The sequence below is a fragment of the Sorex araneus genome, chromosome 1 (assembly GCF_027595985.1).
Source record: "Sorex araneus isolate mSorAra2 chromosome 1, mSorAra2.pri, whole genome shotgun sequence".
NCBI classification, from domain to species: Eukaryota; Metazoa; Chordata; class Mammalia; order Eulipotyphla; family Soricidae; genus Sorex; species Sorex araneus.
Window position 1 is genome coordinate 245587139 of NC_073302.1, and position 26747 is coordinate 245613885.

At 41.8% G+C, this 26747-nt stretch overlaps 1 protein-coding gene across 3 annotated transcripts in view; it reads left to right on the forward strand.

Moving 5' to 3' along the window:
• The window catches only part of LCP1 (lymphocyte cytosolic protein 1), a 102455-nt gene that overhangs the window by 72468 nt on the left and 3240 nt on the right, over nucleotides 1-26747 (forward strand). For all 3 annotated transcript variants that reach the window (XM_055138312.1, XM_004604575.2, XM_055138306.1), the window contains 8 exons: nucleotides 1192-1334; nucleotides 4797-4892; nucleotides 6571-6766; nucleotides 8809-8887; nucleotides 9404-9518; nucleotides 10881-11014; nucleotides 22896-23019; nucleotides 26259-26383. In XM_055138312.1, the coding sequence (XP_054994287.1) occupies nucleotides 1192-1334; nucleotides 4797-4892; nucleotides 6571-6766; nucleotides 8809-8887; nucleotides 9404-9518; nucleotides 10881-11014; nucleotides 22896-23019; nucleotides 26259-26383 (1012 nt within the window). The remainder of the gene's footprint in view (nucleotides 1-1191; nucleotides 1335-4796; nucleotides 4893-6570; nucleotides 6767-8808; nucleotides 8888-9403; nucleotides 9519-10880; nucleotides 11015-22895; nucleotides 23020-26258; nucleotides 26384-26747) is intronic.

Below are 26747 nucleotides of genomic sequence, written 5' to 3' on the forward strand. Positions count from 1 at the left end.
ATACTGCAGTGGTGCATCAAGTTAGGAGAAACTGGGTGTCACTTTATCAAGACCGTAGAAAAATGTTTAGGGTTCCCAGGTCTCAGTTATGCAGCTGCAAGTCTTTACATACTCTCAGCATCTTTGCTGCACTTAAATGATTGCAGCTGGCCCTTTAGACAGAAATGTTTGATTTTTGATAAAGAGCACAATATTACCCTTTAGTTTTTGGGTACAGATTGTGCCAATATAAATTCTATACTAAAATCTAATCTTTATATGCAAAACATACCTAGATGGATAGATATATAGTGGGTGTATCCAAATCATAATAACCACAGGAGTACCATTTTTATCATTTTTTAAATTTAATGTTTTTAAATTTTGGTTTCTGGGCCACACCCAGCAATGTTCCAACTAACCAAAGGGTTCTTCTTGGTTCTGTCATTCCTGATATTACTCAGGGAACCATAAGCAGTGCCGGGGATTGAATCAGGGTCAGTTGCATACAAGGCAAGCATCTTACCTCTCTGTATCACTGCACCCAGTACCATTACTGAACTAATACATTAAAGAAAATGTTGAAAAGAAAAGGAAAGCAAATAGAGAACTTAGAACGCACAGGAAGGAATATTGATTCACAAATAATGACCCTAGCTAAATTTAAACCTTCCAGTAGAGCAAAAAGTATTTATTTACCCGAGGAAACAGAGGAAAGAGTTGATTACATTTTTTGAGCTGCTATAATTATGCAGACAAGCATTTGAAATATAAGACTCCTATGGGAATAGACAAAAAGACATTGTCATTATTGCAAATTGATCTACTAAAAGGGAAAATGTTTTCATATCATGAAAGCATGATCTGAAGCACTCAGCATTCTGAGCCAATAGTCTTGACTCTTTTTGTGGCTCTACCATGGTTTTTTTTTATTCAGGCACAGTTTTGAGATAGACTGGTGCCTTGTCTTCCCCACTAAAATATGGGGTTAATATATAAGTTCATGATGTAGCACAACTTTTTCAGAGGGGTATATTAAGTGGGGAAGTCCTGCCCCAGAGAGATAATTCAATTTCTTTGGCTTCCAGCAGAGGTCAGTGCAATTCCTATGAACCTTCCCTCACCTCCCCCTCCCCACCCCACTCCATCACCCGACCCAATACCTCTGGATTCCTGCATTTATTTTTCTTTGTTGTATCTGTGCTTCCTCAGCTCTGATTGCTCTTTTGAGAGAAGGGGAGAGCTTGGAGGATTTGATGAAACTTTCGCCGGAGGACCTCTTACTGAGATGGGCTAATTACCACCTGGAAAACGCTGGGTGTAACAAGCTCACTAACTTCAGTACCGACATTAAGGTAGGAGGAGTCAGCAGCAGTAAAGGGAATTGGGGTATTTTGGAAGGAAATGCAGAGAATCTGGGCCCCATCTCTTCAGAAGCTCTGGGGCAAGTGAGAGCACAGAGGCACTGTGTCCTCGCCATCCTCCAGCCCTCCGCAGCTGGACCACCCCCCTCCCCCCCGCAAAGTTCAGCAGCTCTCAGCTTCAAAGTTTACTGGAAGAGCTTCTGTATTCCGGAATGGAAGGATAGAAGCAGCTGAGAGAGGAAGGACAAGAGCTGCCCTGCTTTTAAATAAAGAGACGATGTGTACGGCTGCTGTGTGTTTCATCTTCCATCCATGAGAGCATCAGGAGATTTCTATTTTAAAAATTTAAACCACGGAGCTGGAGAGATAGGACAAAGGGCTAAAGTGCTCCCCTTGCATGCAGCTGAACCCAATTCTATTCCCAGCACCTCCTATGATCTTCTGAGTACCGCCAGGAGTGATCCCTGAGCACAGAGACAGATCCCACCGCTGAGAACAGACAGATCCCACCTTCCCCTCATATAATTAAAATTAAAAAGTAAATGAGAAATACTCTCCCTTCTCTAATAAGTAGCAAGCTGGATGCCAACTGCATGTCTCACTATTCTCACTGTTGTTTACATATTTTGGCTCATTTAACCTCCATAACAAACCTATGGAACAAGAATGATTATTTCCTCACTTCACAGATTAAAAAAAAAGGAGAGAATTTTAATAAACTTGTTTAAGTTCACTTAGTTGGGTAATGGGGTCAGGGTTCAAATTCGACAGGCAGTCCCCATGCTAGTGTCCTTCACTCCCATGTTCATACTGCCTCTCCAAAACAACTTGTGTAATTTCTCGAAAATCCAGAGTGTTTTATTTTAAAAAAAAGAAAAAAAGAAAAAATTCTGGAAACCCCCGGCAATGAGAATTTACCCAGAGCATGGGGAAGATGACATTAATCTTTTTTTTAAAATTTTATTGAATCACCGTGAAATAGTTACAAGGTTTCATGTTTGGGTTACAATCACACAATGATCAAACACCCATTCCCTCCACCAGTGCACATTCCCCACCACCAATATCCCTGGTATACCCCTCCTTTCCCACCCTCCTCCTGTTTCTATGGCAGACAGTATTCCCATACTCTCTCTCTACTTTTGGGCATTATGGCTTGCAACACAGACACTGAGAGGTCATCATGTTTGGTCCATTATCTACTTTCGGCATGCTTTTCCTATTACAACTGGTTCATCCAGCCATCATTTTCTTAGTGATCCCTTCTCTATTCTATCTGCCTTCTCCCCTCCACTCATGAAGCAGTCTTTCAGCTATGGGGCAATCCCCCTGGCCCTTGTATCTACTGTCCTTAGGTATCAACCTCATGTGATGTTATTCTATACTCCACAAATGAGTGCAGTCTTTCTAGATGACATCAATCTTATAACACATGTTCAGAGGGCTTCCAAGTCTCTGAAAAGCTCCAAGTGAAAGAAAATAGCTGTTGACATTGACAACGGATAGCCAAGAAAGAAAATTCCTCAGGAGCAAGGAAGGAATGAATGTTCAAGAGCAGTTTGTAATAGTAAATGGTGTGGGACCCTAGGGCACAGCTCGAGAAAAACATTTCAGTCCTTGCTTGCTCAAGAATTTAAGACATTTTCTCCAAAGAGGAAGACTCACCAATAGTTGGGCCAGGCTTCTAACTCTAGTGCAGCAGCTGCCTCCTGCTTTCAGAACTTGGTCGGCAGGGGCTGACCAGTGAGTGTGAACTTGCTAGGCTGCGAGTGCACCCCAGCTCCCCTCAACACCCTTACCACACACATAGCACCCTATCTTGAGCTGGTGACGCCCAATTCCTTGTGCTAACCCCATGCATTTCTTTGGTTAAAGCATTCTCTAACACCACCAACCCAAATAGAATCTAACAGAATCTGCACAACTTATTGCCAATGTAAGTTCTACAGTTGTTTCAGCCCATTTTTCACACATTACAGTCCAAATGGGACTTCCTTGAACTTAGCCATAAATTCATCTGACTTTCCAAAACTGAACGACCGTTCTGGGGTATAATAACCATTCTGACCCGGCCAGTGCATCTGTCCACACTGATGGCCGAGCAATGGTTGTGTCTATTTTCAGAGGGCAGCTATCACCCAGCTGAGGTCAAGGCTATACCCTGTGAGACTGAGCATCCAGCAGTTGGGTAACAGTGGAACGAGGGGTGTCCTGGGATCACAGACTGTCAGTGGAGGAGGGAGTCCACCCACACTGAGGGGATATCTTTAGATAGAATGATGACCCTCGACTGAAAAGATGAAGGGCCAGCTTTTATTGCTGCCTAACGCCCACTTGGAACTTTCACTGACTCCAGAATAACTATAGAGAACATGATGAGTAGGAACACATAAAAAGAAAAGCTGTGAAAATCCTTTTATGGAGCTTCCAGGCCAGAGACTGGTCATCTCTTGTTCTCATCTTTCTAATGTCCCACGTGACAAGTGTACCTCTGCCCCTATAATTGCAAAAATATAGCACCTTGCCTGATTTTTCAATCTGTACAAGATAAGTAAAGATGCCTCTAAATTGCTAAATTAATTGCATAAATTCTTTAATAAATGAAAATAGAACTTTAAAATATGACTGTTATGGGGCTGGTGCAATAGCACTGCGGGTAGGGCATTTGCCTTGCACGCGGCCAACCCAGGTTCGATTCCCAGCATCCCATATGGTCCTGTGAGCACTACCAGGAGTAATTCCTGAGTGCAGAACCTGGAGTAATCCCTGTGCATTGCCAGGTGTGACCCAAAAAGCAAAATAAAATAAAATAAAATAAAATAAAATATGACTGTTAGAATTCCTTTTTGTCAGGACCTACATTTCTGAAATTTGAGAATTAAACATATCCAATTTTCTGTCTTAGATAAACATTAATGCATTTGTCATCTATTGTCCATTCTTTTTTCAGAGGCTGATTTTCAGTGCACTCACTTCCTGTCTTTAAAATCTTTTTTTTTTTTTTTGCTGATTGTCTAATTATATTTGTTGACTTTGCTTTAAACTTCTGCTTCCTTTTTCTGTTTTCTTTTTAAACATAGTGTAGCTAATTGACTTCTAGAACAATATAAAAATGTATTTGTTTTCCTGTACACAGTTCAATACACCCAATACACGCAAATTATTTACCACCAAAGGTCAACAGAATAGCATTTGGTTCTTTGAGTTGCCTTTGATATATATCCCATTCTTTAACTTGTTAAAATTCTTTTCTAATAGGAAGTCAAATGCACTATGCAAAAAGACAAATGAAAAAATTTAAATTAGTGGATGTTTCTAGCTTTGTTAATTAAGTTGCCCTCTTGAGTGATAGTCAAATAGGAAATAAAATCTGTTTGCTTTTGAGAAATTAGTGTCATGCTCAGTATGTAATTAGGCATGCCATTCTAATTGCAATTTCGTTATTTCCCCCAGGACTCAAAGGCTTATTACCACCTGCTTGAGCAGGTGGCTCCAAAAGGCGATGAAGAAGGCATCCCTGCCGTTGTCATTGACATGTCAGGACTGAGGGTAAGGTGTTGCCTGAGCTGTGTTTTAAGAATGCAATGCTGTCTTCCCAATCGCCCTTCCATTTTCTCCACACCCCCCAACTCTGGATAATTATGGGAAAGTGAATCTGAAAATAAGCTGTAATGAAAAAAGAGAGAAAAGAACACAAATCACATCCCACTCTTAGGTACTTCTGTGTATCATTTAATAGACTTTACAACACCAAAAGCTATTATTGCTTCTTTTTTTTTTATGTAGGTGCCTAGTTGTTATTTCTGAAAATACAAATAACATTTATACAAATAGTCACCTTAATGATTTAAAATATATATCGTATGATATTGGAAGTTATTTGTTCCCAGGACAGACCCAAAATTCACCTGGTCCCAACCCTGCCTCATTATTGACGGTGATGCAGGGAAAGACAGGGCAGGCTCTGGAAATTCTTTAGAGTATCTGGTTTGAAGTCTCCTGAGATCAGTGGGCAAAGCATTTGAACATAAAGGCTTGTCTTTACAGCACTGTCCCATAAGGCTTGAGAAGTCACCTAACCCATTTTTGTGCCTCATTTAAATGAGAGGGCAAGCTTTTATTAGATGTATGATCATGTTTCCTAGTATATTAAGAAATGTTTTCAGGGACAAGAGTGATAGTACAGTGGATGTGGCACTGTATTTGCCTTGCACGTAGCTGACACAGGTTTGCTCACTGCCACCCCATATGGTCCCCCAAACACCAACAAGAATAATTCCTGAATGCTAAGCCAGGAGTAAACCCAGAGAACTAATACATGTGGTCCAAAAACAAACAAAAAATATAATTTCAATTGAAGTTTCTGTCTTCTGAAAGTTAAAGTTCTTATAGACAACTGGATTTTTTGTCTTTGTTTTTAGCTACACCTATGGGGCCACTCCTGTTTCTGTGTTCAGTGATCAATACCAGCAGTACACAGGAGTGATGTGGGGCCAGGAATCAAACCAAGCCCGCCACATGCAAAACATGTATTCATTCCACTGACCTATCCCTCCACCCATAGACTCTTAAGAACTTTCAGGACAGTGAAGCCTATTTTAACAAAACTTTGGCTTTCTTATAAGAATATGCTTACAAATATCTGTAGAGTTTCTAAAACTATGTTCATAGACTCTAAAATGTTAAGTGACTGGATCTCAGCCTAAATTCTACAAAAGCCAAATTGATATTATTCTGCATTTGCCAATAGATCATTTACCCGATCATAATCATTTTGCTTGAGTTGCAAGTATACCAAGAGGGGCAAGGTAGTTACACTAGTTTGCAGGAAATAAAAAGTACAATTTATGACTTAACAAATCAACATGCTTAGCAGACAAAAGTCTCACAAAGTCTGTGCTACAAAATAGTTTTGAAAAGTCAACTTCATCACTGAGGCAATTAAGATCAACTTAAATGGTAAGATTGCAGAATGTGCCACTGGGCAGCAGCCATCCCTCCTCAGTGATGCTTTATGGAGATGAGGGGGCTGTCTTGTCTCTCCTCGGAGGTTCCTTTTAACTTGGCACCATCTGATTTGGGCTCAGTAGTAAGCAAGTACTAATATGCTATGAGTTAGTCTGTATCTGAGAGTTTCCTTAAGATCCTGTGTCTTCTTCCTGTGGCACCTGCCTCCTTTGTACTGCAAGACTGTGCCCCAGCCTCTGGAAACCCTTTTTCATTGCAGGAGAAGGATGACATCCAGAGGGCAGAATGCATGCTGCAGCAGGCGGAGAGGCTGGGCTGCCGGCAGTTTGTCACGGCCACAGATGTTGTCCGAGGGAACCCCAAGTTGAACTTGGCTTTCATTGCCAACCTCTTTAACAAATATCCTGCCCTGCATAAACCAGAGAACCAGGACATCGACTGGGGAGCTCTTGAAGGTGCTGGAAATCAGTTGCTTAAAGTCTGGGGTCACATTTACCATTCTATTTCCAGGGCAATTCAGAACCACCTCCTAAACAAAACCCTTTACACAATTGGAGAAAGATTTGCAAATAGGTCATCAATTCTCTAGAACACAACCAGAGAATAAATAGATTAATCAAGTCAATTACATCCCAGCAGAAATAATCAAATACCATGATATCACATCCATTATACATAGACTTCATCCATTATCAGAATTAAATGTTTTAGAGAAGACAGTGCATTTAATTATTGAATGAAATAAATCCTGGGTTACAAAAACCTAATTTGTGTACTTAATGGACTGGGTGTTAATTCCTAGGGAAAGAAATTTCAGCCACTCAACATCTTAAAATTATATTCAACTTATGCTAGGTGTGTGCTGAAGTTCTTGTTTTTGTCTTTCCTTTATTTACATTTTGGGAGAACATAGTCATATTTGAAGCAGAATCTCTAGAAATTATATTTTGAAGATTTATGCCCTAAGTTTGAACAGAAAGTATGTATCTGTAGTTCATTTCTAACAAGAACCAGAGATGTTTTCTATGCCCCCATCATGAATTGGTTCAATATTGAAATAGAAAAATCAAAACAAAACTAATTTTAAATGAATACCACCAAAGCAATATCATCAAGATTTAGAGTATTGGTTTTCTTTCTGCACAGCTTTATTCTCACTAGAAATGCAGAATCAATTCGTGTTCCAGTGCATTAGTATCATTTGATAAATCATGGTCAGGGATATGTGCATTTTATTGACTACCAAATATATTTATCAAGGCCCCTAATCACCATTTCTAGCTGCCTTTACAACATCCCTCTTTGAGTCCTTGCTGTACTTTTAATTCAGCAATGCAAAATGAAATTGACCATTTCTCCTCTCTCTGCTGCCTTTCTACCTACCTGCTCCCATCTTCAACCTACCCACAGTCCTTAGAAATTCTCCATTTCCATTAATCAAATTAATCTATTTTTCTTCAGTCACCAAAACTAAAGATCTGAATTTCACTTTGGTATCTTCCTCTCCTTCACCCCTACATCTATTGAGTTATTAAATACTAATCATTTCTCCTGAAGAATGGCTTTTATATTGTTAATTTTTTTTCTTGCTACTCTCCTAGATGCTTATTAAATCACATACCAACATTTCAGTGGCTCTTAGGGGCCCATTTCTCCATTCATCAAGCACAGGAACATGCCCATGTGCTAGTGTCAAGTGCTCTCTTCCCTGCATGTTTAATTTAAATGCATATTGCCTTCCAGTAAAGCTGCACACTGCTGCCAGACATGACACAATGGTTCTTTCATTCTCTGCATTTCCCAAGAATTTATTGTAGCAATAAAAAAAATCTAGGACTAACATCGTAATATATAACTAATATATTCACTGAAATCTGCTACTTGGTCTTCAGAGCCCTCTGATTTGGGTTTGTCACTAAGCCACCTTATATCCATGCTCTGTCCAACGCAGATTCTTTGAAGCTCAGTTCCAAAGTGGTTTAAATACAGAACATACCTCTGTGTGTGTGTGTGTATGTGTGTGTGTGTGTTTGTGATACTCCTACTTCCAGACCTTACTATTCTTCTATCTTTTTTCCCTTTCCTCTGTGTTATGCATACTTTACTAGCCCTATAAAGTGAAACTCAAATTCCACACCCTGCAAAGTATATACTCTTCTTTTCCTCTCTCAACTCAAACAGGGACTGTATCTTCCCTCTATGGAGATTTGCATGATCTCTCTTTAATTCCTGAAAGTCAGAAGAAATATAAACTTCTGACATATGACTTCAAAATAATTTCCCTACCCAGGATTCTGCCCACAACTACTAAATGCCATAGAAATACCTGCTGAATTGTAATGGGGGGGGGGAGGTGGTGGTGGAAGGAATCCAGTAAAGTCTCCAATTATTTTTATTTTTTTCATCTCTCATTGCAGCCTCTTTAGTCAAAGTTTGCTTATAAATAAGGGGAAAATTTTCTAGGAGCGTGAAAGATAACTTGTTTTTATTGATGTAGGTGAGACGAGAGAAGAGCGGACATTTAGGAACTGGATGAACTCCTTGGGCGTTAACCCTCGGGTCAACCATTTGTACAGGTAATGCTATTCGGTGACTTATCCTTAGTGTGAAACCCCGGGATCCAGAAGAATTGTCAAGGTGGCAAGCCCTCTCTCAGTGTGCGGAGAGAGGAAAGTGACACACAGAGCTGCAGATGCTGAGTGTTCTGCCAAGAAACCCACTTCCCTCTGCCCGCTTTGTCATGTGCACAGCAGAAACCGTTGGCCCCAGCAGAGAACAGACCTACTGCATCTATAACTAATGACCCCATCAATAAGCAAAAGGATTCCTGTGTTAGGTAGGCCCAAGCCAGATTTGTTTCCCTGGAGGAAGCACATTTTAGCCAAAGCAACAGTCACACTTTGGGTAGGCGGGCAGAATGACCGTAAATTCTCCTAGTGTCTGGATCAGTGACTTCACCTGTAACTCACAGCAGTTTGACCAGGTGGCTAGGAATGTCCCGTGAGCTAGTATGGAAGGATATGCCCTGCCCACCGTAGGCACTGTATTCATATCAGCTCTCTGAGAATTCCTTTCTGTCTGTTTCTGTGCAGTGATTTATCCGATGCCCTGGTCATCTTCCAGCTCTATGAAAAGATTAAAGTCCCCGTTGACTGGAACAGAGTAAACAAACCACCGTACCCCAAACTGGGGGGCAATATGAAGAAGGTAAACAATGACTCCTCCACTGTTTCAATAAGCAGGTGCAGTCTCCAGGCTGCCTTCACCCGGTGAACACTTAGCAGGGGGCCAAAATGAGATGAATTATTTGCATCCAGAGATTAAATTATAGTACAGCAGTTGGAGACCTAAACGGTTTTATTAAAGTGAGCCCATTATTTCAGTTGATTACTTATTTATAATTCCATGTTGGGTGTCTTTAGACATTATGATATAAAAATTCTAATTAAGATCATTAGAACAAGTGGAGCTGCAGGGTTACACCCCGTCTCCCCCCACCCCCAGCAGGATTCTTATTCTTATTTTCTCAAGACATGGAGCTCCGTGCCAATGGTGGACTTGTACAAATAGTCTGTCTCCTGTCAGCACAGCAGGGGAACACGTGCTGTTATGAGCACAGCAGTGGGGTTGGCGCAAATATGCCTCACCATATCTTATTTCTGTGACTCTTGAATGCATAGCCATGGGAGTCTCTCTGTCCCACATGTCAGTCCACTGTGGACAGATAGAATGAAGAATTCAGATTTCTCATGTCCAGGCGTCTCCACAAATGAATCTTTTTGAGTATATTATGGACCAGTGTCCTAACCTGGTTATTTATGTAGTGTGTTACAGCAATGAGCATTCATAGGAATGAATTCATTCTGGTTTTGCACTTAAAGTACCTATGAATTTTAATAGGGGGTGGAGGATGCTAAAGTGAACGATTCTCCTAGCAGCAATAATACTATAAACCACAGTGCAAAACCATATATATATATACATATATATATATATTATATATCATGTAACAATACATATAACAATACAAACACACACATATGTATGAATATATGAGCCTTTTGTAGAAGCAGACTGGTGGTGGGGAAGTAATCCGGTAGGTAGGGGCATTGGTAGAGGGAAGTAGACACTGATGATGCTATTCGGTGATTCTTTCAATGAAGGAATCAGTGATTCCTTCACTGAATATGCCTGAAACCCAATCATGAATAATTTCTAATTTCACAGTGACTAAATTTTTTTTAATAAGATAAAGTGAAAGCTTCCATTTAAAAAGAAAAGAAAAAATTACTTCACTAATTTAGAAGCTTAGGATTGCAAAATCAGACGGGAGATCATACATTCCGAACACATTTCATCTTGCATCTTTGTGTTTTTTGGTTTGGGGCCACAACTGGCAGTGCTGAGGACTCATGTGGTGGCAGGGATCCAAACCAGGGTGCCTGCAAGCGAAGCATGCACTCCAGTCCTTTATCTTTATTTTTATTATCTACTATTACCCAATCTTTCTCAACATTGAGAAGATATTATGTTTATATTTATATCGCTTTCTTTCCTGCTTATTAACAGCTCGAGAATTGCAACTATGCGGTTGAACTGGGGAAGAACCAAGCTAAGTTTTCCCTGGTTGGAATTGGTGGACAAGATCTCAATGAAGGAAACCGCACTCTGACCTTGGCTTTGGTTTGGCAGTTAATGAGAAGGTAACGTAACTCTGATGAATCAGTTTGTATTGGCATACTACTTACCCAGAATATAAATGCTAACAAATGTTCACAGATGTAATCTAATCCAGCAAACTATAGTTTAAGCTAAAAGATTCTATTTCCTGTCGCCCACCTCCCCACTTCGCCCCTGCCCCCTGCCTCCGTTCAGTTCAACTAACTTTTGTTTCAGGTATGTTGAACTTTGCTTTTTGGTTCACCAATATTGCTATGTCCTTGTAATGAATCACCCTTTTTTTTTTTTTCATCATTGAGTGACTCTCTTTCTGACTGGTAATGCTTTTTTCTCCGAACTCTCCTTTTTCTGAGGTTGGTATAGCCACTTCAGCGCAATTCTCCTTGATTAATGTTAGCATGCTATGCCTTTACTCCATTCTTCATCGACTGATTTGTATGATGCTAGTTCTTTGCACATTATTTATTTATTTTCTGGCTGCACCTGGCAGTGCTTGTGGGACCATGTAAAAAACTAAAGCTCGCTGAGGGGCGCGTGCACTCGCAGGCTCTCTGGGCGGCTCTGTCTCACTGCCCGCGTTCGGTGCTCTGGAACCACTGTGTATGAGCTGGCCAAGGACAGGCGCAGGAAGAACGAGGACCAAGCTGGTTGCTGATTAGTTACCTTTTATTCAATCTTCCATCTTTCTCATTTCCCGCACTCCCAGCTCCGTCCTCTCTCTGGATCAACTGCTGCCTCACTTCTCCTCTCTCCTCCTCCTTGTCTCTCCCACCTTGCACTCTAGGCTACACCCAGCCAGGCAGCAAAACCAACATAAGAAAGCCCTTCCTGAGGTCAGGGCATTCCAAAGCCCTTCCTGACTCTTAAGGTTTTTTTTTTTTTCTTTCCTTAGTCCAAACACTTATTAACATCTTAATACTAGTTATTTTTGTATGGACATAGCAAGAGACACATTGAGGCTTCTACTGCAGCTCTCCTGGCAACATCTTGCCACAGGCTCAGACCACAGCACTCAGGCCAGATTAATCATTCCTCACCCTAGCAGGGTTCGAATCTAGTTATCACTGTTTGGATCATGACAGCATTTGTCCATGATCAAGCTCTTAACTTATAGTTAAGCATTAGGCACTTCGGCCAGGCCCATCTCGATGCCAGGGTAGCACACAACTCACTGCTTGCCCTGGGTCCGTCTCGTCCCTCATCGGGACCCTGCTTTTGGGGGTGCTAGGAAGTAAGGGCAGCTGAGGCTTAGGTCCAGAGAACAGATGCCCAGGAGGAAAATATCATGTAGAGTCAAAAGACTTCCAGGTTACAAAGCATAGCATTTGCTAAGTCTTCCTGTGTCCATACAAAAAGGACATTGCTCTGAATAAACTATGCAAAGGGCTCAAGGAGAAAAGAAAAACAGTATTTGCAAGTCAACAGAACACTAAGAAAGAAGTTACAAATAAACACAGAGGAATGGGAGCACTGTAATGGGAGTAACCCAACAAACCTAAACTACCTGAGGCTATGTTATCCTACAGGACCATATGTGTTACTGAGATTCAAACTAGGTTTGGGCCACAGCAACATGTTAGACAATCTTTGTACTATCTCAATGGCCCCTGTTTCTCCTCCTCCTCTTCCTTCTCCTCCTTCTCCTCTCCCTTCTCCTTCCCCTTCATCCTCCTCTTCCTTCTCCTCCTTCTCCTCCCTCTTTCCCTTCCCCTTCCTCCTCCTCCTCGTTCTTCTTCTTTTTCTCCTTTTCCTTCTTCCTCTTCCTCCTCTTCCTCCTCTTCTTCCTCTTCCTCTTCTTCTTCCTCTTCTTCCTCCTCCTCCTCCTCCTCCTCTTCCTCCTCCTCCTCCTCCTCTTCTTCTTCTTCTTCTTCTTCTTCTTCTTCTTCTTCTTCTTCTTCTTCTTCTTCTTCTTCTTCTTCTTCTTCTTCTTCTTCTTCTTCTTCTTCTTCTTCTTCTTCTTCTTCTTCTTCTTCCTCCTCCACCTCCTCCTCCTCCTTCTTCCTCCCATACCTAGCAGTTCTCAGGGGCTTATTCCTGGTCCTTTGCTCAGGGATCACTCCTGTCAGGGTTTGGGGACTACATATGGTACTGGAGATTTAACTGGAGTTGGCTATATGCAAGGCAAATATTTAACCCACTGTACTATCTCTCTGGTCTCTTACTAATTTTTTAAAAATATAAATAACAGTATACACCTTTCACAGTCAAATTTTAAAATGGTTTATTGGAGAAGTACATGGAAATATTAAGCAGTAGACTATAATATGATGTGCAAATAGAAAATATAAGAAGAATACTTTCTTGGTACAAAGGTAGGAAATGATCTTAGGTAGTAAATCTATAAGAATACTTCACTTTTTTTTTTTTTTTTTTTTTTTTTTTTTTGCTTTTTGTGTCACACCCGGTGATGCACATGTATAAAAATAAAAAGAAAAGGCGCGGGCGAGGGAAGGGACACCTCACCGCACCGAGCCAGGCACAGGGCCTAGGGCAGCAGCTGTCTCTCCCGCCACCCGAGCTCGGTAGCCTCCGGCCGCTTCCCCCACCCCGGGGAGGTTGATGGCGAAGATGTGGCAGGCGAAGGAAGGAACGGAGCCATGATGGTTGGTCTCACTTGCAGTTTATTCCAGTCTTCCCTCTATACACTCTCCATCCTCTCTACACCTGTCCGCCCTCTATACACTTTCCGCTCCCTCACCTTCTCTCCAAACCCCTTTTATTGATCATGGCCCTTCCAAAGGGCGCAATACATTGACGTCACCAAAAGCACCAAAAGATCTTACAGGAAGAACATTGAGGCAACATAATTCTCTTGTATCTGCAGGCCTGCTAATCTAGGCCCCTGGAAAGAAGATACAAAAACAAAAGGGAAGCCTTCTTTGGGCTGAAAGCACTCGGATTTACATCCCAAAGACCAGGCTGGGCTGCAGCCTGGAATCTACAATGTCAAATCAAACCTGGCTAGCACCTTAGATCTGCGGGGTCAAAGATCAGCTAGGTTTCTGTGACAAAAGGTTTCTGTGACAAAACTCCAGAAGGCAGCTGGAAAAGGGGAAATATTCCAACAGCACAGGGGTTACTTCTGGATCATGCACTCAGGAATTACTCCTGGTGGTGCTCAAGGGACCATATGGGATGCTGGGAATCGAACCCAGGTTGGCTGCGTGCAAAGCAGATGCCCTACCCACTGTGCTATCTCTCCAGCCCAAGTATACTTCACTTTTATACTTATCTTTTCCTCCCTATACTGATAGTTCTAACAATGCAGAAAATCTTCCATTCCTAAGGTAGAGTTTATTTTAGTGTGGATGAATTAAATTTTCTATCTGAAAGGAAGCCCTAGAAACCACAATATGTACTATCCAACATTGTCCTGGCAAAGATGAGGTTCAGGGTATCCCAAGGCCTATCGACTCTGTTCCCAGGTTGTTACGGATATACAGGTTCAGAATAATCCTGGAAGCAATGGTCAATGTTTTCAGATGGTGTAGCATATTCAGAAGTGATTATGAGAGATTTTACTACATCTCATTGCTTCACTTTTTTTTCAATTAACCGAGTATAGCGTTGCATTACAAGTCTAACCTGAGATTATCTTAATGACTAACGGCATATGCCATAGGCCCCTCTGCACAGAAAACTTAAAAACTTAGAACCATCAGCTCTGTCTGCTACTTCACTGTGTGTATCCAGTACAGCAATGGATTCCATCAGAGGCTAGTCTCACGGTTTATTTTCAGAAACAACTTCTAAACTATTTGTTATTCTTTCACATAGATTTTTACTTTATACACTTATTTTCATGGCTCCAGGAATTAAACCCAGGGCCTCAATTGTGTAAGGCACACTCCCTATCTTTGAGCAATATTCCCAGTTTTTAATTCATAACAAACTGGTATTGGGTACCAGTTACTTTAAAATATATATAAAAGAGGCTTTTAAAAATTGTGATAGTCATGGGTTTGAATCTGAAATAATTTTTAGTATTTTCTGCTTTAATAACAAACAACAAAAAGGAATCCTCAGGCCAATTCAGTTCTATTTTGAATTTTGTAATATCTGAAAATGACTTTTTTGGAGCACACCCAGCAACACTTGGGGACTTCTCCCTACTCAGTCCTTGGGGGGTTGCTGCCAGCAGTGCTTGGGACTGTGTGGTGCTGGGGTTCAACTGAAGGTTTTTGCATGCAGAGGATATCACCTTTTTTATTCAACATAATAACAGTTTATTTCTAAATTTTTCAGGAATGTTAATTGAGTGATTAACAAAGTTGTTCATAATACAGTTATTTCAGGCATACAGTGTTCCAACACTAATCCCACCACCAATATCCCCTTTCTTCACCAATATCCCCAGGTTCCCTCCCACCGCCAAGCTTTCCCCCTTGGCAGGCATATAACAAATTCATTTCACTTTACTTGGCTCAAAAAAAAACTTAAGAGAATGGCAAATGGAATTATCTGAAAAATAAAGCAATAAAAGTCAATTAGTGATGATTAATTGCTACATGTTTTTAACCTTCCTTAATCTAGTAGAGGATAACAAAATGCATCGTTAGTGAGTGCCATACTCAATGCCATGGGATGTGAAGTTTCTCCTGTCTTTAAAAGGAGCTCTCTTCACATTTCTTGGAAAGCTGGTTTCAAGGCTATGTATTCCCTAAGTGTTGCCTGTCTATGAAGCTTTCTTCAAATCTGAAAGATTACCTTTTGGATGTAGTCTTTGTTCTGGAAGTTTTATAAAATGTGACCCACTGTTATACTTTATGGCCAGTATATCTGTTAAAGTCTAGCCTGCTTCTCCTTTCTCCACTTGCTGAAGATGGATATTTCTCACTAATGTTTACATCCTAAAATCAACTATATAAGCAAGTGGACACAGAAATACATTGCCAGAAAAAAAGTTGAAATGACTGATAATTATGTAAATACCATTAGAAGATATTTCTGGCCCCTCTGTGTGTTGTGTATTAACAAAGCTATTAAATTTAGTGCCAGTCCTAGCTGGAATTTATTTCACTGGATTGCTAATTTGGTCATTTATCTAGACAATAAATAACATGTCATTTTCCACCTCAGAACCAATGAGAGATGAGGGCTTAAGACCTCCCTATTCCCTTCAGTAGCCTGGAAAACATTCTCAGATGGGAAAGTGGGCAAATAGTGTGTGTCCGCATGCATTGACATGCCTGACAGAAGTCGGCTGCTGGCACAGAGCAATGACAGACTTCTACCAAGGAAGGAAGAGTCTGAATGCAGGGAGATATTGAAATTCCTCCCAAATCAAACAGGCTGCCAACTGCTTGCATTTGGGATAGGTCCTCGGGAAAACACACAGACTCTGGGTCAAATGTTAAACAAATAAAATGAGTGGTAGAAGGCAGGAGAGCCTGCAAGTAATAATCACGACCCCATCCAGCCCTACAGGCCTCACCCTCCTGCTGAATGAGGAGGCACTGGCTAAGGCTGGGAATCCAGCTTCCAGTTCCTTCCAACAAAGCACAGCGCTATTCACAAATGCCAAATTGTCTGGAGGTTTCATTGAACTTTGCCCCCATGGCCCTTGGCACAGTAGTCCCCGAGTATTCGAAGGCACAGAGCAGTATTTCCCAAAGTGGGCAGTACCACCCAACCTTTGGCGAGAGCAAGAGTGATTCAGAGTTGGGGGGATAGGTGCAAGTGGAGTACAGTTGAGTGGAGTACTTTCTATTCCTTTAAATTTCCAGGGAGGAAGTGCAAACTATGATTTTTTTTCTCTCTGAAACTGGGAGAGTAAACCAAGTAAATTTGGAGTCACTGGTGTAGAGTAATGATCTCACAAGAAAAAATTGAGTCTACACTGAGTGCTCTGTCCACTGAGTGGACTATCTGGAGCGGAGGCTTCCACTGAATTCTGTCCTTCCATTCCTTGTTTCTGTACTCACCAGTGAGCCTCTGGTTCCATTTAAGCCTTTGCATCTCGCTTAAGGTAGGAAGAAGTTAGCATTGTGTTCACAGGCCTAGAAGGACAGAAAACTGCCTTATGGTTTTCTGTATCTCTGTGCATGTGAAAAATCAATCATTACCAAAGTGAATGTTCTAGGTTTAAAGGAATATAGAGAAACTAATGCTTTCCTTCATACATCTTTTCTTTGGGACACTTTATTTTATTTTTTTAATTTTTATTGAATCACCATGTGGAAAGTTACAAAGTTCTCAGGTTTTGTCTCAGTTATACAATATTCAAACACCCATCCCTTCACCAGTGCCCATATTCCACCACCAAAAAACCCAGTATACCCCCCACCCCCAACCCCCCAACTGTATAACTGATGAATTTCACTTCATTTTCTCTTTACCTTGATTACATTCCATATTTCAACACAAAACTCACAATTGTTGTTGGAGTTTCCCCCCAAGAAAGACAGCCCTACTACCAAGGAAGCATTTGATAATTAGTTTTCCATCCCGTCCGCGCGGTTCGGAGCTATCCCAGTCCCGCATCCCGGAGCCATGTTAATTGCTGCTCAGTGTCACTGGGGCTCCATCTGGAGAAGGTGTGCTGGCTGTACCTCCTCCGTCTGGATCCCCAGTGTTGCTGGCCCGGTCTCGGGTCTGGAGCAATCTCCGGCCGCGTTGCTCACCAGAACGCCCGGCTTCTTCTCTGTTGAATGTGGCAAGATGGCGCCAAGGGTGGGTCGAGGGTGTGACTTCCGTCAGTCGGGGCCACCTGGAGGCTGGGCTGGCGCAGCCCCACTCCAGTGCCCCCCTGCGGTCCAGAGCTGTCACTTTGGGACACTTTAAACGGTAATGGATTTGTTTGCTTTGTTTTGCAGCCCTACTTGGCAGAGCTCAATGCTACTACTAAATCAGTGCTCTTTGGTCACTTCTGGTAGTACTCAGGGGTTGATGTGGTGGTGAAAATTGAGCCCAGGCCTCTTGCATGCAAAGTCTTTGCTCATCCTCTTGAGTTGTATCTCTATCCACAAACACACAGAATTTTTATACAAAGGGCAAGCATCACCACTGTACTATTTCCTTCCCTAGCTCCAAAAGTGAGTTAGGAGCATTGCTCCTATGTCCACTTGAAGTCAGCTAAGCAGGCTGGGACTTGAGAGAGGCAACTGAGAATTCAGTCCTGAGACTGTTCCATCTGCTAGATTAAGCTTGTTTGTTTTGTCCAATTATGTGCAGATGTGACTTTTATACATAACGGGATGGTAGGAAGCAAGTGCTAATATAATTTCTTGTGAGTTTGTGAGGCAGATATATATATATCATTTATGTGTGTATACATTTATATGAGAGAAACTTCTTTCCATTTATTTTTCTATTTATAGATTTTTAACACAATCTAATTACCAAATATATACAAGTTTTTCCTGCTGTCTTTTCAGTTAGCATTATGGTATAAACAACGTGACTGAAATTTTTATGTTTGTTTTTAGTTTAGGGGGCACATACCCAGTTTTTCTCAGGGTTTATGCCTTGCTCTGTACTTAGGGATCACTTTTGGCAGTGTTCAAGGGACCATATGTGGTGCCAGGGAGCAAGCCTAGGTTAGCTGCATGAAAGGCAAGCATCTTGCATGCTGTACTATTTCTCTGTTCCATGATTTAAAACTTTTAAAAATATAACTTTAAAAATGGTATAACATATTGATGTAAAAATTTTTTTAATTTTTTTAATTTTTTAATTTTTTTTTTAGTGAGTCACAGTGAGGGTACAGTTACAGATTCACACCTTTTTGTGCTTGTTTTTCCCTCATGCAATGTTCAAGAGCCCATCCCTCCACCAGTGTCCATTCTCCACCACTTATGAACTCAGTATCCCTCCCACCCCCCTATCCCATCCCCTCCACACCGTCCCCCGCCTCTGTGGCATGATGTAAAAATTTATATGACCACTTCTGTATGTTGGACACTTAGATTGTTTCTTATTTTTTTATAATTATGAATTGGGGCTGGAGAGATAGCACAGCGGGTAGGGCATTTGCCTTGCACGCGGCCGACCTGGGTTCAAATCCCAGCATCCCATATGGTCCCCTGAGCACGGCCAGGGGTAATTCCTGAGTGCAGAGCCAGGAGTAACCCCTGTGCATCACCAGGTGTGACCCAAAAAGCAAAAAATATATATATATATATAATTATGAATAATGCTATGGTAAATATCTATGAGTATAAAATGTATTAAATGTCATGATAATCACAAATAATTTAATATACATACTAATTATAATAAAATACATACGCAAGAATCGTCATCTTTATGAACAGATCAAAACCTGCGTCCTTTGTTCCAACCTGGGGTATTTTGAGTATTCAAACTGGTACTTTTTCCTTTAGTCCTCAATATTCCTTAGCATTTTGGTCCCCTCTCTGAACCCCGACTAAATACTTCTCACTATTACTTTCTCTTTACTGAGGAAGAAAGTGATTCTATTTATTGTACATTTTCATTTTCCCAGAATGTACCTGGCACCCAGCTAACCCCTGAAAACACAATGATGAGCAGGATAGATGGTCTCTGTCCAGGGGGACATCTGGGCGAGCACAGGCACGCATTCAACTCTATGGCGAATTCTGGGAAATGGGTTGGAAGCAAGTGAACAATGATGATTACTACACAACGTGGGCTGGGAAAATGATGCTGGTGCTGGGGGTTGTCCTTGGTGACGAGAGATTCGCTAAAGAAAGGGTATTCTGAGGAGGGCGCACAGTGGAGTTGAGGAGATGGGAGCCAGGAGGATGCAGGAGAGGTTGAAGAATTGCTGGTGGTTCTGTTGGAGTTGGAGTGTGTGCCCGGGGAGCTCAGGACTGGGAAAGTCTGTGTGACCTTCTACACAGTGTGGACACAAAGGTCCTGCCAGCCCCATTGAGGCGGCTGTTAAGCTGGACCTAAGACCCCTGATCTCAATGGCTGGGAGCTGATTTCTTCCAGCTGGATGTTCGGGAAGCTGCAGTTCTCAGGGTCAGGTGAGGTTATTCTCTTTACAGGAATAGAAGTCAGCACCACCCCCTCTTAAAATCCAGGTCCTTCATCTTTTGTAGCAGTAAAGAATTTCAGGAGAAGACGAATAGTGAAGTAGAAATGTCTTATCAGAACATCAATCCTGCCTGTGGATTTTCCCAGAACAGGCTCTGGCCTTTGTCCTGATATAACCTTTTTTCAGAACATATCTAGCCATGGGCCAGAGCTATAGTACAGTGTGTCAGGAGCCTGTCTTGCATGCGGCAGATCTGGGTTTAATCCCTGGCATACTATATGTTACCCTGAGCAGTGCCAGTAATGATTCCTGAGTGCAGAGACAGGAGTAACCCCTGAGCAATGCCAGGTGTGACCCAAAAATAAACAAACAAAAAGAATTTATCTACTAACAGACAACATTTTTTTTTTGTTTTAAGCCTTTTTTCTCTCCAAATATTTCTTGGATTTATGGCTCCCTGAAATTTACTGGTAAGGAGCCAGACTACCTGCTGCAGTGCTGGATGGTTGAGGCATGAGTATGTCTGAGATAAGATGGGGAAGATCAGAAAGAAAGAGAAATCAGAGATAACCTAAAAGTAGACACTACAACCAAGTTGTAGAATACCTTGAGTGCCATTGTAAGGAGTTCGGCCTTCATTCTTTGGGTCATGGAGTCAGTTTAAAAATTTTTTTTTTATTTCAGTAATACTGTTTTACAAGACTATATATGTTTTAGGCATATATAAATTCATAGCACCTCTTTAACATATGTTACTAACCATATCCACCACCAAAATATTAATGGATAATCACTTTAAATTATGACCAGAACTGTACTTTAGAAAAGTAATGATATAAGGAAGGATACAGAGGGAGAATATTAGTTAATTTCAAAGAGTTTGGGTAGGTACAATTGAGAGAAATAAGATGCCATATTAGTAGACTTTCTTATTTGGTTTTGGTGAATAAAATTGTATTTTTCAATAAAGATAAGTTGCAGAAGTCATTTCCTTTTCCAATTACAGTTTTGGAAAAGCACCACAACTTATAGAAGGCAAAGCATTGCCCCTATTTCAGAGATTAAATTGGACAGCCATGTGGAAAAGCATAGGAGACTGGTATTTTCCATATATGGGGTAACTGGAAGAAAACAGACCATAGTTTATGTAAGTGACTCCTGGGCACCCAAGTGAAGAGTGACCTCATTTAAGGAGGCCTTTCCAGGTGAGATTCAATGGCAGGAGACTTGGGTTTCAGCATGAATTGGTTCACTCTGTAACCTTAGCCCTGAAGGTCTCTCATGGGTAATGTGACTGCCCCTCCCACCCACCTCCTGGAAGTTTGAACCAAACAAACCAGCCCAACAGTGTGGCTCTCTTTGCTAAATTTTTCTTTTCAGTGGAAGCAATAATGACTTTGAGGAATTCTGCTTCATGGAATTTTAAGAGCTTAGAAGCCTCATCTTAGAAATTTTCCTCCAAACAAATGCAATACATATAAGAGTTTGCATCTCCAGCAAAATGATTTATTATTATTCTCCTGGTGTAGGAAATCCAATTCAGTGCCTCACATATGCAAGGTAGAACACACCACTGAAATATCTACATTTCTTCCCAGGAAAATTTATCTTCAGACTAGAAATTAACTTTGGTTAGTGTATTCCTAATATTTCCATTTACAATTATAAGAAAATTCTTCTGTTTTTTCATTATGTTGGCTACTTGGCTTCTTCCGGCATTCAGTTGTTCCTCAGTTTTTTCCTTAAGAAAACTGTCACTTATGGGGGCAGAGCGATAGTACAGTGGGTAGAATGCTTGCCTTGCTCAGGGACGACCAGGTTCAATCCCTGGCAGCCACTATGGTCTCCTGAGCCCTTCTAGGAGTGATCCCTAAGTACAGAGCCAGGAATAAGCCCTGAGCACCACTGGGTATGACCCCAAAACCAGAAAACTATCTGTTGGTGGAGGGAAGTAGACACTCTGGGGGAGGGGGTACAACATTATAAATTTCATAAGTCCTTAAAGACATTTTTTAATTAGTAAAGGACATTAAAGGGCCAGAAATATATTTTTTAAAAAACAGAAAAACTGTCCCTGTTTCCAGTCCTCTCTTGTCTTTTGCTTCTCTATGTAGTACAAGGGCTGTGCTTAGCAGGGATTTGCTCTGCCTTTCTAACAGCCTTCAAGTTGCATTGTCAGTTATTCTAAATAACTGACATAATGGCATAGTATAAGACTAATATCCAAAGACAGTACAAACATGGGCCAGGAGGACTGGCCCATGGCTGGATCCTGCCACAAGTGTGTGTGTGTGTGTGTGTGTGTGTGTGTGTGTGTGTGTGTGTAGGAGGGAGGGTGGTCACAGAGGGCACTTAGGACAGAGAATGGACCACTATGACAATTATAGCAGGAAATGATGATTCTGAACCTCGTGCTGAAAGTAGGTAAAGGAATATACTTACTCTTCAGAGCTATATTAGAGAGATCCCCTTTAGAGCTATATTAGCAGGGTCAGAGAAAAGTTCATCATGATAGCAATGCTTGGCTTCAGAACCACAGGCAAAGAAATAATTCAGTAGCTGTATTACAAACCATAGTACCCAAGAGGAGAGAAAGAGAGGGGATGGGAGTATCTGCTGGAGCCGGGGGTGGCAGGACGGAGGGAAACTGGGGGCACTGGTGGTAGGAAATGTACAGTGATGAAGGGACAGGTGTTGGAACATCATATGGCTGAAAGCCAATCATGAACAGCTTTGTAACTGGATTTTATGATGATTCAAGAAAAAAATTAATAAATAAAATAAAAGGAGTTAATGTTGTTAGATCTTTTTTCCTTCAATGCAGTGGCGTCCAGATTATCTTTCATGATGCTCCTGGCAAGAAAGCATTGCTCCCTTGGCTACCTGGTCTTGAATTCCTGGGCCACTTTTCCTTATCAACTGTTCTTGATTTTGTTCAGGTATACACTGAATATTCTTGAAGAAATCGGAGGTGGGCAGAAGGTCAACGATGACATTATTGTCAACTGGGTGAATGAAACATTGAAGGAAGCAGGGAAAAGTTCCTCCATCTCAAGTTTTAAGGTAAAATTCTTTATTTGTGGTCTGTTACCTGTGATTATTTGAGCTCTATACTATCTTCATTGTCTCTGCAAAACCACCCATTTTAAAGTGATCACCAGTGTAAGATATTGAAGATTTCCCCCTGTCCTATTTTAGTTTTGCTCGATTGACTCATTATTCTTTTGGTATCCACAAGCTTTTTTTTATGAAATCAATTTCTAACAGCTATCTCCTATCATCATTAATTTTTAAACCCTGCCATTTTTCTCATTATCGTGGGCATTGTCCTTCAGAAGTGTCATAAAATGCTATGGGCTCGGGGGCAGAGGGGAGGGGGCGGGATGTGCCACACCAACAGTGTTCAGGGCTGACTGTGTTCAGGGGCCACTCCTTAGTGGTACTTGGAAGACCATGTGCAAGGCCAGGATCAAAGCAGGGTCAGACACATTCAAGACATGCGCCATCACTTCTGTACTAAATTTGACTAAAAGTACAATATTTTTAAATTGTGTAACTTGTTGATAATAATAATGGTGAAATGCAAAAATATCTCCTAGATGATGTCTGTTGAGCAAACGCACTTATATACTTGCATCCAAATCCCATTTTTATGAGTAATAACTTTGCATCATATTAGATTTCTTAACTCATGTTTCTTACATTAGCTGGTTCCTTCCTCAGGGGACCAGCACACTAGATTCATATGCAATGTTGGTGCTATCATAACAGTATTTTTCTGGTTTAAAGACCAAGGCTTGGGTGAGAGACCCCTTCAGAGCTATATTAGCAGGGTCAGAGAAACAGTTCATTGTGGTAGCAGTGGTAGCAATGCTTGGCTTCAGAAGCACAGGCAAAGAAAAAAACTCTGCCCACCTGAGAGGGCAGTAGTCTCTACCGGTTAGGCCAGATGACAGCCTCACTTTGGGTGAACTTATCCTACCCGCCCTGCCCCCCCACATCAGCCTCCGCTAACTTTTGGATCTGGACAGCAGAGCAAATGTTTAAGTGGAGGCTGGCAACAGTCATGAGCACGTTTTTACAGAAAGACTTGGAGAAGTAGTGCAGAACAAAGAAGGGAAGTTCTTCCATGGAGCGCTCCACATTTGGGGGAGGGTCCCTGGTTTGTCATGTTCTCGGTGAAGCAGGCTGTTCTGATTTCCTTGATGTATCAGAGGAGAGAGAAGTCATGTAAGGTCTGAGGTGGTTGCAGCTAGTAGCTGCAGGCGCTGGTCTCTCCAGAGAAGGAGGGTCCTTCTTTTTTTAAAAAAAATTTTATTTTATTGAATCACTGTGAGATAATTACAAGCTTTCATGTTTGAGTTACAATCTCACAATGATCAAACGCCCATCCCTCCACCAGTGCACATTCCCCACCACCAATATCCCGGGTATACCGCCCCCCCTTTCCCACCCTCTCCCTGCCTCCATGGCAGACAATATTCCCCATACTCTCACTCTAATTTTGGGCATTATAGCTTGCAACACCAGACACTGAGAGGTCATCATGTTTGGTCCATTATCTACTTTTGGCGTGCATCTCCCATCCCAACTTATTCCTCTAGCCATCATTTTCTTAGTGATCCCTTCTCTATTCCATCTGCCTTATCCTCACCACTCATAAAACAGTCAGTCTTCCAGCTATGGGGCAATGGAGGAGGGTCCTTCGACCTGTGGGTCAAGGCATGAGGCAGAGTGCTGGGGTCAATCACTCATATGATTAAGCAGCAACTCCCAGGTACCTTGTCTGCAGCTCTGTGTAAAACATCTGCCACCCCAACCTATTCCATCATCCTTTCACTTCTGGGCTATTTTCACAGCAACTCACTCTCGGAAATGTTTGACGTCTTTTGCTCTTTGTGATGCTCTGGGCTAATTCTCTCCTGTCTTCTCACTCAGTCATTGTAGAATTCAGTTAAAAGGACCACAGAGGGGACATGTCGAAATAGTCCCATGTTTCTTTAGAGCAAAACCCTTACTAAGATGAACACTCCTGTTTTTGTGGGCAACTCAGCAGGGCTCAGGGGCTGCCCCTGTCTCTGCACTCAGGGATCACTCCTGGGAAAATTCAGGACCATGTGGGGTGCTGGGGATCAACTCAGGTAGGCACACACAAAGCAAGCACCCTACCTCTTGTACTATAACCGTGGCCCCTGATGGACCCACTCTTTTGGAAACATTCCTGGTCCTCTGCTCAGTTACATCTGCCAATGGTTTAGGCTGTTTCTTGCCTATCAGGGACACCATGGCACAAAGTAGGAACAACGGCAAAATCTGTGTCTCTCCATTTGCTTTCCTTTGCTTCTTCACCAAGAATTCTGTGAAGATAGAATCCCAGACTAATGGGGGAAATCAGATTATGACCCACTGCTGTCTCCTCTGGGATGTTCCCCTAAACGAAGCAGCTATTCCATTGCATCTTTAGTTTCTCTATTCCAAATTATCCCTCTGCTACCGTATCACCAGGAATGAGATCAGAATCAATATTTCAGCTACTCTGCCATCTTAAGTTGTGCTAACTTCTTTTCTTTTCTTTTCTTTTCTTTTCTTTTCTTTTTTTAAAATTTTACCGAATCACCGTGAGTTAGTTACAAGCTTTCATGTTTGCATTACAATCACACAATAATTAAACACCCATCCCTCCACCAGTGCACATTCCCCACCACCAATATCCCCAGTATACCCCCCCCTTTCCTACCCTCCCCTTGCCTCCATGGCAGACAATATTCCTCATACTCTCTGTCTACTTTTGGTTTGCAATGCAGATATTGAGAGGTTATCATGTTTGATCCTTTATCTACTTTCAGCACACGTCTCCCATACCAACCGATTTCTCCAGCCATCATTTTTTTAGTGATCCCTTCTCTATTCCAGCTGCCTTCCCCCCTCTACTCATGTGGCAGGCTTCCAGCTATGGAGCAGTCTTTCTGACCCTTATATCTACTGTCTTTGGGTGTCAGCCTCATGTGATGTTATTTTATACTGCACAAACGATGTGCTAACTTCTTTTCATGCTCCCTTTGAGAATGGTTCCCTGGCAGTGGGCAGACAATGCACGTCCTCTCCTTGGTGAACCTCAGCAAGTTTCTGTGAGGTCAGGACAGAAATTACTGCTGCCCTGAAATTCCACATGAAAGGTGTCGGCCTTTCTCACAGACCAGACTCCTGCTATTGATACAAAATAGGAAAGAGCCCCCACTTCTCTTGAGTCAATGGAAGGAACCCTGGGGCTTGTGAATGAACAACTCTTTGTCTCTGGACAGGATCCGAAGATTAACACAAGTCTGCCAGTCCTGGATCTCATTGATGCCATCCAACCCGGTTCCATCAACTATGACCTTCTGAAGACAGACAGCCTGAATGATGATGAGAAACTCAACAATGCAAAGTATGTAAATCACCCGAGATTAGGGCGAGTGGGACCCAGGCAGGCCCTGGATGGCTGTAAAGACAATTGCTGTGTCTTCTTCCTCACTACGGCACTTTTCTGTTACTTACTGTATCTCATCATTTTAGAAAATACCTTTTATAGGGGCTGGTGCAATAGCACAGCGGGTAGGGCATTTGCCTTGCACGCTGCCGACCTGGGTTCGATTCCCAGCATCCCATATGGTCTCCTGAGCACGGCCAGGGGTAATTCCTGAGTGCAGAGTCAGGAATAACCCCTGTGCATCGCCAGGTGTGACCCAAAAAGAAAAAAAAAACCCAAAATAAACCTTTTGTTGTTATTTATTTTTCCCTTCCCTTTGTGG